General features: G+C 41.6%; 1 protein-coding gene and 1 long non-coding RNA gene across 2 annotated transcripts; one reads left to right on the top strand and one right to left on the bottom strand.

Annotated features, from left to right (window-relative positions):
- The first annotated feature begins 1,913 nt into the window (after positions 1–1,913).
- Positions 1,914–5,228, top strand: LOC112070081 (uncharacterized). The gene is made up of 2 exons (XR_002893837.1): positions 1,914–1,952; positions 4,409–5,228. It is a non-coding gene; the product is annotated as an uncharacterized lncRNA (long non-coding RNA).
- A 1,123-nt stretch (positions 5,229–6,351) lies between these two features.
- On the bottom strand, positions 6,352–8,170 carry LOC112070080 (large ribosomal subunit protein uL14-like). Its single transcript, XM_024137483.1, has 4 exons — positions 8,032–8,170; positions 7,615–7,743; positions 7,281–7,394; positions 6,352–6,481 (listed from the first exon to the last, which is right to left on the bottom strand). The coding sequence occupies exons 1-4, from the start codon at positions 8,153–8,155 to the stop codon at positions 6,399–6,401; spliced, it is 450 nt and encodes a 149-aa protein (XP_023993251.1). The 5' UTR covers positions 8,156–8,170; the 3' UTR covers positions 6,352–6,398.
- Between the last annotated feature and the right edge of the window lie 2,839 nt (positions 8,171–11,009).

The raw sequence follows: 11,009 nt of genomic DNA, 5'->3' as shown, positions 1-11,009 counted from the left end.
GTGGCGTGTGCTTCATGGGAACCCATCTCATAGTCTACGGAAAGGATACACAAAAACGTTGGCTTTCAATACACACAATATGGATGAACAGAAAAAGGTACAGGAGATACAGAATTTCTAGTCCCCGGCCATTACCATCTGGGTCTTCAGCAGGCTGGATGCTCATGTAAGGTTCCCTTCTCAACGCGGGTCTTGCCGCTGTCTGCTCTCCTCCTCCAGAGCCGCCTCTGCACGGTTCTTGCGTTGATGTAGGCAGGTAAGCCGGTGAGTTTGGTAGGCCTTGAGGGAGTCGTTGTACTCAATCTATAGAGAGCAGTAGTTATAAAATCTCAGTGAAAGGACTGGACTTATTACCCAAGGCAAAATAGCTATGGCATTGTAAACTGCAGCTCCCAACTGCAACTGTCCTCACCTTTTCCGCTTCATATTCTTCAAGTAGTCCTGCTTCTCCTCTTCAGTGAGGTCCCTCCACATGCACCAATAATCTTTCCAATTCCCTAACTTCAGATCTGGATTGGAGGCTTTGACTTGGTCCCAGACCTGGCAAAAAGGAGGCCCGTGGTCAAAACAGAGCAGCAACTAACCGGAAAGATTATATAAATAAGAGGAAGAAAGAGGGAGAAAAGATTTGATTTGGAGGAACAAAGGGAAAGCAAGCACAACAGGTCACACAGAAACAAGGACAGACAGAATCAAACAATGAAGACAGGTGTTGAAGAGGAGTGGATCCGGATGGTGGATAGCTGTCTCCGACCTCCAATCCAGAGCGTTAAGATGTGAGGAACATACCCCAGGGTCATCAACAGTGGGGTCCCCGGCCATACCAGACGGTTGGCTGGGTGACCCCCTGTACAAGCAGTAAAAGTAGAACACGTGGTGTCTTACCTTCCTGCTTACCTTCCGCTGTACCGCATGTAGGGCATCACGGCTTGTCTGGCGTTTGGGCGGCTTGGGAACAGTGATTCCTGGGGAATTCTGGGAAAGAGAGCCAAGAAAAGAAAAATCAACAGGTCAAACCAATGGACATATTTATTACAGAAACCACTTACCTAACACTTATGTACTACTATGAAAAAGGGGCAGGGCCACAACTGAATATGACACAATCTGCTTTAAGTGGAGCTCTTAAGAGAACTCATTCCAATGTTGTACCATTTTGGGATAGTGTTTCATGCATAGCTTGTATGTAGAGACACCATTATTGCCCTCTCAGCGTTGAGGGCTATAATTCAAATAATACTGCTATCCGTATTGGCTGCCTTGTGATTAAAACACCCAACCAGTATGAACCTCTGACATGCAAGTCATGAGCCTTGGATGGACCGGGCAACATGCTGCCTGCTCCCCTAGCAGGCTGTACAAGCAGGGGGGGCATGTCAGAGGGGCAACTGCTCTACATGAAATGCTTTTGCATCAAGAGAGTGGGACAAGATGAGGGGACTGTGACACTTCTAACAAACAATCACATGTGGTTGGTGGGTCATCAAGCGGAGCATCAAATCAGTTGGAGTAAGATGATCGTGTCTGTTTTACAGAAGATTATAGGAGGACTTTGGGGCAATTACTGACCTCACTTGACCACGACCAGCAGCTGTTTGTTGTACCATTATCCCCCCAAAAAAGTATCCCTTTCCTGCATGTTGTAAATATATATATATATATATATATATATATATATATATATATTATATAATATATATTATATATATATATATATATTTTTTTTACCCTTCTATCTTGTAACAAACACCATTCCCTTTTCTCCAAATTATCATTTTCTCACTCAGGGAATAGCCACCTTACTCCTTGGGCTGTAGCCCTTGATGGCATTGGTTCCTACCATTACCCTGTTGTCTGCGCCAGTATTCCCCCCAGCCTGTAGTTGTTGTAGGCCAGATGCTGTATGGGTTGCACATATGAGCCCAACCACTGCTGTCCTGTCTGCTACACTGGTGAGTTCACTTCTACAAACACACAACTTTCCAACACAATTAATGGTCTCTACCCAATGGTCTCTACCAAAACATACCATTTCTTCCACACTAGTTTACATGTTATAATGATAGGGTGGACATACACACACACAGATGTGTTCTGTATAATTTGACCTGAACATACAACACAAATATACAGAATCCATAAGCCTGGTAATATGTAACTCAAGCATTTCGCTGCACCTGCTATAACATCTGTGTATGCGATCAATAAACGTTGATTTGATGTCAACCATTAATAATTAGCTTTGCCACAGTGTGTGATATTGATTATAAAGACAGCTGCAGCTCTTCTTATGTAATGTTTACGATGGCAGTAGTTGGCTGCTGCCCCCAGTTGGAGTCTAAGGTAATCGATATCTTCAATGTTTCTTTAATCACTGCTCCACTGCACTGGTACCATCTGTACTGTGCGTTCAACATGATATGTGCATCATATTCATATCAAGCTCAATTATTAGTTAGAGTCAAGCCAAGGAGTTTTGGAAATATTTCAAATATTTAGTCACTGATGTGGGATCCAAGCATCCTTAGAACTAAACTATGGAAATCTGCATTGCACAGATTACATAACTGAATTTAGACACTGGATAAAGAGGGATGCAATCAAACAGCTCGATAGTGCTCTGTCCAACACAGGAATAGTAACTAGCCCCCAGCCCGGTGGGATAGTGGGGCATGGGGCCAACCATCCAACAGCAGGCAGTAAATGAACAGCTTGTGTGTGTGCCGTATATAGTTCAATCAGTAAATCAATCACATTTATTTATAAAGCCATTTTTACATCAACAGTTGTCACAAAGTGCCTATACACAAACCCAGTCTAAAACCCCAAAGAGCAAGCAATGCAGATGTACACTGAACAAAAATATAAACACAACATGTAAAGTGTTGGTTCCATGTTTCATGAGCTGAAATAAAATAAAAATATAGGACAAAACACACATCACAACAAGAAACCACAACCACACACACCACAACACTAAATAACACTACATAACACAACACTACATAACACAACACTACAATATCCAGCTACTTCGCAAACCCATTGAAGAGGAGTGGGACAACATTCCACAGGCCACAATCAATAGCCTGATCAACTTTATGCGAAGGAGATGTGTCACGCTGCATGAGGAAAATGGTGGTCAGATACTGAACGGTTTTCTGATCCACTCTCCCACCTTTTTTCATGTATCTGTGACCAACAGATGCATATCTGTATTCCCAGTTGTGAAATTCATAGATTAGCGCCCAATTAATTTATTTCAATTCACTGTTTTCCTTATATGAACTGTAACTCAGTAAAATCTTTGAAATTGTTTCATGTTGCTTGCATGTTCTTAAATAATTCCCTTTGTCTTCTATAATAAGTTGGAATAAAAAATAAAAAAACTGTTTGGTCTCCACACATTGGATTTTCAACATTGAAGAAGCTATTTTGTTTTTTGAAACTTAAGTTTACACTTTTAATTGAGAAAATAAAAACAAATGGCATGGACTCAATTATTAGCACCCAAGAGCTAATACTTGGATGCACAGCCTTTGGCCAAGAGACAGTAACTGCTGACAAACGCTTCTTGAAGCCTTCAATTAGCTCTTTTCTACTGGAAGTTTGGCCCATTCTTCAGCTGCAAACTGCTCCAATTCTGCAATGTTTGAGGGGTGCCTTCCACCAACTGCTGTTTTCAGATCTCGCCATATGTTTTAGATGGGAATCAGATCTGAACTCAACGCTGGACACTCCAGAACAGTCTAGTGTTTCTTCTTGAATGATTCCTGGGTGCTTTTTGATGCGTGTTTGGGTTTGTTGTCCTGCTGGAAGACCTACAACCTTCGACAGAGACCCAGTTCCTGTACACTGGGTTGTAACATTGGACTGATAATCTGTTGATTTCATGATGCCTTGCACATGTTCAAGGCCCCCAGTACCAGAGGCAGCAAAGCAATCCCACACATTATTGAAACTCCCCCATGTTTGATAGCAGGAAGGGTCTTTCTGTGAATGCTTAATTTGGTCATCAGTAAAGATAGTGCTGATTTGTATTGTATTGGTCCACAGAACATTTTTCCCAGAATTTAGGCTTGTTTAAGTGGATTTTTGCAAAGTTCAATAGGCATTTCTTGTGTAGGGAATTATTTAAGAAAAGTACAAGGGTGCCAATTTATTTGGCCACAACTGTGTGTCTGCCTTTATGGATGTGTAAGTAACTCTACAAAGTATAGCATATTGGTGCTGCAAATGAAAGTAGGATGATTTTAATAAGACTACAGAAGTTTCTCATTGCAATGCTGATAAAAAGAGCCCATTACGTACACAATTAACTGTCAAAAACGTATGCAATTCACATTTATGGTGACATCTGATATAACATCTATTTATTTTACATAATTTTTCTGCATCCTGCCTACAGGGCCCAATTGTTTTGTGGGCGACAGAGTGATCTCGGCAGGGGAGCGGGTAGAGATAGACAAGCAAACTGTGTGTTACTGCACCTACCGGGACGGCACCTGGCAGATGCACCCCCATGCCACCTGCGAGCAGCGCCCGCTGCCGGACCCCGATCTCAACCCCAGCCCCTCTGAGCCCCCCGAGGAAGACGAGACCAAGCAGATGGACAGGGACTTCCGCCCCAGGCTGGACTGGATCCCATGAGCAGGCAGGAGGGTGGGTGTGAGAGGGTAATAGTGCGCCAAGGGGAAACGGGGAGATGATGGGGCAGGTTGATTTCCGTGCCCTGCTGAGTGCAGTCTGCATAGGGCTTAGGGCCAGGGATGACCTACTACACCACATTATACAACCACGATAACATTACTAGCTAGTAGTGTTTGTGCAACATTATGTAAAACTTTGCACACAGGGACAATATATGGTGCACATTCAAGACAATACACAACTATAACATATAGTTTGTTGAAATTAATTTGTCTTAATTTTCCTTCACTTGCAGTAGTCTGGTTTTGTCGTCAAAGGGCTGGTGTAAGTGGACACTTAATAGATGGTTGCAACATTCACCCTTTTATTAATCTCAGGTTTACACTAGTGCACATTAACATTGCTCTGTATATTTCTCTTTGACTACTGTTGTTTCTTTAATAACTTAAAGATATCCATCTTAGAATTGTTCTAATGCTGAAATGGAAATGTTCCTTTTTCTGTATGTAAATTGACTTGTGGTTCTATGAAGTGTAGCTTTAATGGGCATATTTTTCAAATAAACGTCAGGAACCGTATGTATCAAGCGTCTCAGATTTAAGTGACAATTTAGGATCAGTTTTGCCTTTAATAGATTACAATGAATATAAGATTACATGGATAAGGGGCCCTGACCCCAGATCAACACTCCTACAGATGCTTGATACAGACCCAGTTGAATGAATGACAATGTCCCACCCTTATACTTGTTTACATGCAGGCAAGCTCCTACACCAGGGGTAGGTAACCCTGTTCCTGGAGTGCCAGAAGTACTGCAGGGTTTTGTTCCAACTAGGCACCAAATGACCAATTGATCAGTGATTGCCCAAATTCAACACACCTGGTCTTCCAGGTTAGTTAAATCAAAAACATGAAGTGGCTGCGGCACTACAGGACCAGGATTGCCTACCCCACCCTACTTTTCCCTGGACAAGGATTCTATCGGATCTCTGGGCTCTTGGCAAGGTTTCTTACATTTATTTGTCTTGCCTTCTAGGTTACCCACTTGGTCATTTTGTGAATATATATTATTTTCTGGTACATGTACCCATCTCATTATTAAATAAAAATTATACGGGCCTTCTTGTTCTATACTCTTAACAAGGTGGCCCATTCATCATATCCCTCAATGGAAACTTAATTTAGGCTCTTAGATGAGCAACCTCCTGCAAAACAGATTTGTATTTTAAGCCGTGAAGATAAATTCTCCATAAATAATTTACCTCTGCTATCCATAATTTAGTCATCCATTAACATGGACAAGTTATCAAATACATCCTGACGTGAACCACAATTTACTGGCCCCTTCCGACAATTTTTGGGCTCCCGAATTGTACAACAGTCTAAGAGACTGCATCTCAGTGCTAGACACGCCACCACAGACCCTGGTTCAATCACAGGCTGTATAACAACCATCCGTGACCGAGAGTCCCATAGGGCGGCGCAGTTTACCCAGTGTCGTTAGGGGAGGGTTTGGCCGGGGTAGGCAGTCAATGTAAAATATCAATTTGTTCTTAACTGACTTACCTAGATAAATAAAAGGTAAAAAAAAGAAATTATTGTTGAATGTGCTCCTGTTCTTATACCCAGTGAGACTAAACAGATGTATACAGTAGATACTGTGTAGTTTGACACTGCGTTGGGATCTTGCAAACAGGACACTGACTTTACAATGGTTTTTATTGAAAACAACAAGCCAGGGTCAAGGATCACGCTATGCTGCCAGCATTTGAAGCAATCCTGGGCCACAGGTCTGCACATTCCTTGGCCACCGGTCCTGTGATGGCCGAACCTTTAACACAGAAGACAAATTTAGCCCACAACAAAAATGAGATAAAATAGTGAACAAGATGCCTTTGGCCTTGCATCAGTGTAGTAACATTTCACTCTTTGTAGACCTGCCACTTACAATGTGAACAAAAACATAGTTATGGAGCTCATGAATCCACAAGAAAACTAAATACTCAATTTGACTGCACCGTCTTGATTTGAAGATCCACACTTTACTTTGGTTGCTGACAAACAAATCACTACTGTTTCCAGGTTAATTCCTATAATGTTACCTACAAAATAACCCCACTTGGCATTGTAACATCAAAATATGACATGTAGCAGTGAGATTCTCTACCCAAGTGAACTTGAAAGGAATGGACAGGTGTGCATACCAATCCAATGTTTTTAAATAAATGACTGAGTGAGGATGTACACACTTCCAGGAGAAAGGTAGTGAATCACACTGCCTCCATTATTTCACTATATCTAAATGTATTCAAAGGATGACCACTATCCAGTGAACACAAATGTTTCATCACTGATTGAGATTGGTCAGCCAAAATGAGACTGCCATCTCACCCACAGTGATGATCTTACTATACCCTTCTTCGACAACTCACCGAGCTACTGACCAGACAAAGCAAGTGCTTTTTGAAGGGGTGTCATTTATATTTCGCAACAGAGTATTAGAAAATAAAATGTACTACTCAAAATCCACATCCAAAATTAGTAAAGCACTCAAAGAAGCCCAGCCAAACATCCTTATGAAGAACCTTCATGATGGGCTGGGGGACCAAAGACTCAAAATCCCAACTCACCTTTCATTTCTCCTTTGACATTCACTATGACCCCTGCATTGTCTTCAAAGTAGAGAAACACGCCATCCTTTCGCCGATACGACTTCCGCTGCCGTATCACAACCGCAGGATGCACTGTGGGAAAGAGGAAGACTATCAGAATCTAGCTACCTGTCGCTACACTGTTGATTTTCACCAGTCAGTTAAATGATTGGTCTGGGACTACTATTGTGGTGAAAACTACAAGTAATTTTAAAGATCAGTCAAATTACTATGCCAACCGCCATAATCTCTTGATTAGCTAGTCCCAGTTCATCCTATTCTAGTAATTGAATACATAATGCAGAACACTCACCCTTTTTTCTGAGTTCTGGTTTGCCTTTCTTGACAGTGGCCATGACCATGTCACCCACACCAGCAGCGGGCAGACGGTTCAGACGTCCCTTGATGCCCTTGACAGATATGATGTACAGGTTCTTGGCACCTGGTGAGAAGGGGGAAGAAGATGGTTAATATATGACAGGATGGAGATGGTTCCACTGCCCAGGCTTGATTCAAGGTACAGATCCTTGTAGGCCATTTCAAGACAAGACAAGGTTGAACTACATGACATGTTTCATCACTGATTGAGATTGCTCAGCCAAAATGAGACTGCCATCTCACCCACAGTGATGATCTTTCTATACCCTTTCGACAACTTGCCAAGCTATTGACCAGACAAAGCAAGTGCTTTTTGAAGGTATATATTCTAACAGATCTGAATGTAACATACCTGTGTTGTCTGCGCAGTTGATGACAGCACCCACTGGGAGACCCAGCGAGATGCGAAACTTCGCCCCAGATGACCCACCACGTCCTGAACAAGAGAAGAGATTCCATTTAAGTAAACTTTGCATAGTGCAGAGACTGAAAGCACACTGCTTAAATCAAGCAAATATTATCCAAGTTGTTCCATCACGGATTGAGATTGTTCAGTATAGGTGACTGCCATCTCACCCACCAGTGATGATTACTAATTACTATACCCTTCTCGACAACTCACCCAACTACTGATCAGAAACAAAGCAAGTGGCCTTCTTTTGAAAAGGGGTCAACTTCACATTTTGTCATTTTCTTTTCAGATTACACTACTGCCAAGAACACGCAGCACAGCACTGTGGGAGGCATGGTAAAGTTCAACCAAACAACCAACCATAAGGCCTCAAGATTAGAACGTGATTAACACTTGGTCTAACATTAGGCTGCTTGCACTACAAAAAGACAGCCTATGTTTGCGACAGTTCTACCCTTGTCAATGTTGCCCAACAGGGTAAGATAAGAGCGTCTGCTAAATGATTAAATGTAAATGTATGTACTTTGGCAAAGCAATTGGCCGATGTGTTTGTTAGTACGGTCTGCTTGTAAGAGTGATAGCTAGCTTAGTCTAGCAATTACTTGACTGGGCCTGGAAGTACGTTTGGCGGGAAATAGACTAGTTAGGTCAAGGAAAATAACGTTCAAGTCACAGATTGTAAATTCTAGTGCTTTGGTTAATGTTTTGAAGTTAGAGTCCCCTTTCTAAAGTATAAAACAATTCCCGTGCTCAACTTGCTGGCGGGTAATCAATGCGAACACTGCACACGTAGCTAGTTAGCCTGGTGCTTCAGCGGTGTCATCGATTCGCAGTCATCCTTAAACTTTTTAGTCAGAGACGCTGATGCTACCACGCACCATGCTGTAAACCACTCTAAAAATTTGTTCACCTGCACTCATTTGTTGGACATTGTACTGGAATGTCAACTGTGCTTATCGTGAGAACGGATTAGAAAGCACACACTCAATTCATGTATTTTTAGCTAACACGCGCAAAAGCTAACCAGCTAAATGACACCAAAATAGCTTCCGTAACAAGCGCTAAAATCATCCTCCTGAATGAATGCTCAGTCCTTCACGATTATTCAAAGCCAATATGAATGACAATTATTCATAAACGTCCATTATCAAATAAATTTGTTCCTTTTTGTGACATTCTGCAACGGGTAGATGATGTGGGGTTTTCTTACAATCTCTTACTCTCTTAGACATTGCTGCAAAAGGGAAAGATGGAAGAACGGAACCCAAGGAATCATGGGATATAAAGTTCCGCAAGCACCATACCCACAAACCATTTTACGTCCGGTTCGGATTAAGCCTAATATGCCCTCTGGGTGTTGGCGACAACAGCCTATCAGGTGGCGGTCATAAACAACTAACCAGAGCGTCCTGTGCTTTCAAAATTCAAAACCAAAGTAAACATTGTGCAACGTCATGTGCAATTAATTTACTAATTGTCAGTCCATGAAAATTTTGGCAGGGGTCACCACGTGGCAACAATTGAAGACAGTAAAAAGAAAAATGAGGTGAGTGTAAGACCAAGTTGTGTGTATAAACCCATGTAAGTGATAAACTAGGGCGGTACGCCTGTATTGAAGGGCCAACCTTGATACTCGTTCAATTTGTAAAAAAATAAATAAAAAAAAACATTTTTGGGGACTATATAAAGCATGTTTGAATGTCTACTTCGTTTTTGACAATTTTACAGAACACCTATTCCAGACACCTTACTAATGCATACTTTTAAATTAGCATTAAGTGAGCTAACCATAAACATATATGTAAAAAAACATTTTACTTGAAAACATGTAAATACTTAAATACAATGCATTTTTCGCTTGAAACATTTAATGAATACTGTTAGGCATTCCATTCATTTCCTGGAGGACTGCCGCCTAGCTTTACGTAAGATGCCAATACGGCTTTTCAACAGGCACTCTCAATGGCCAATACATAGAATTAGCAATCGGGTTTATATACACTATATCTGCAAAAATTAGCAGTTTCTCTGGTTTTTTACTATTTATAGTATGTGTTTGGGTAAAATAAAATTCTTTGTTTTATTCTATAAGCTACTGCACAACATTTCTCCCAAATTCCAAGATAAAAATATGTACTTTAGGGCATATTTGCAGAAAACTGACTAACTGTCAAAAATAACAAAAAAGATGCATGCTGTCAGAACCTCGAATAATGCACTGTTTATTAAGCGCATGTGACAAATACATTTGATTTGATTGACTCTAGCGCAGTCGATAATATTCTCTGGAGTGATGAATCATCTTCACAAACCATCTGGCAGTCCCAACGGACGAGATCTGGGTTTTGGTGGATGCCAGGAGAAACGCTACCTGCCCATGCAGTGCCAACTGTAATAGTTTGGGGAGGCCCTTTTCTGTTTCATCAATGACAATGGCCTCCGTGCACAAAGCGAGGTCCATAAGAAATGGTTTGTCGACGATTGGTGGAGGAAGAACTTGACTGGCCTGCACAGGCCATGACCTCAACCCATTGAGACACTTTGGGCTGAATTGGAAGCCGACTGGCAGCCAGGCCTAATCGCCCAACCTCAGTGCCAGACCTCATAATGCTCTTGTGTCTGAATGGAAGCCAATCCCTTTGAGGAATGTTCCAACATATAAGGGAAAGCCTTCTCAGAAAAGTGGAGGCTGTAATAGCAGCAAAAAGGGGTACCAAATCCATATTAATGCCATGCATTTTGGCATGAGATGTGTCGACGAGCAGGTGTAGCACATACTTTAGTCATGTAGTGTACATCATTGTGAAGACGACGGGAAAAGGCGAAGCTTATTTTGTTGAGAACAAAATTCAAGAGAAAGAACTAACTGTCGACATATAGGTGCACAATTCATTAGACAGCTTGCCATCAAAGTATCT

The sequence above is a fragment of the Salvelinus sp. IW2-2015 genome, unplaced genomic scaffold, assembly GCF_002910315.2.
Source record: "Salvelinus sp. IW2-2015 unplaced genomic scaffold, ASM291031v2 Un_scaffold1216, whole genome shotgun sequence".
NCBI lineage: Eukaryota > Metazoa > Chordata > Actinopteri > Salmoniformes > Salmonidae > Salvelinus > Salvelinus sp. IW2-2015.
The sequence above is the reverse complement of the archived record's forward strand: the minus strand, read 5'-3'. Positions and strand labels throughout refer to the sequence as shown.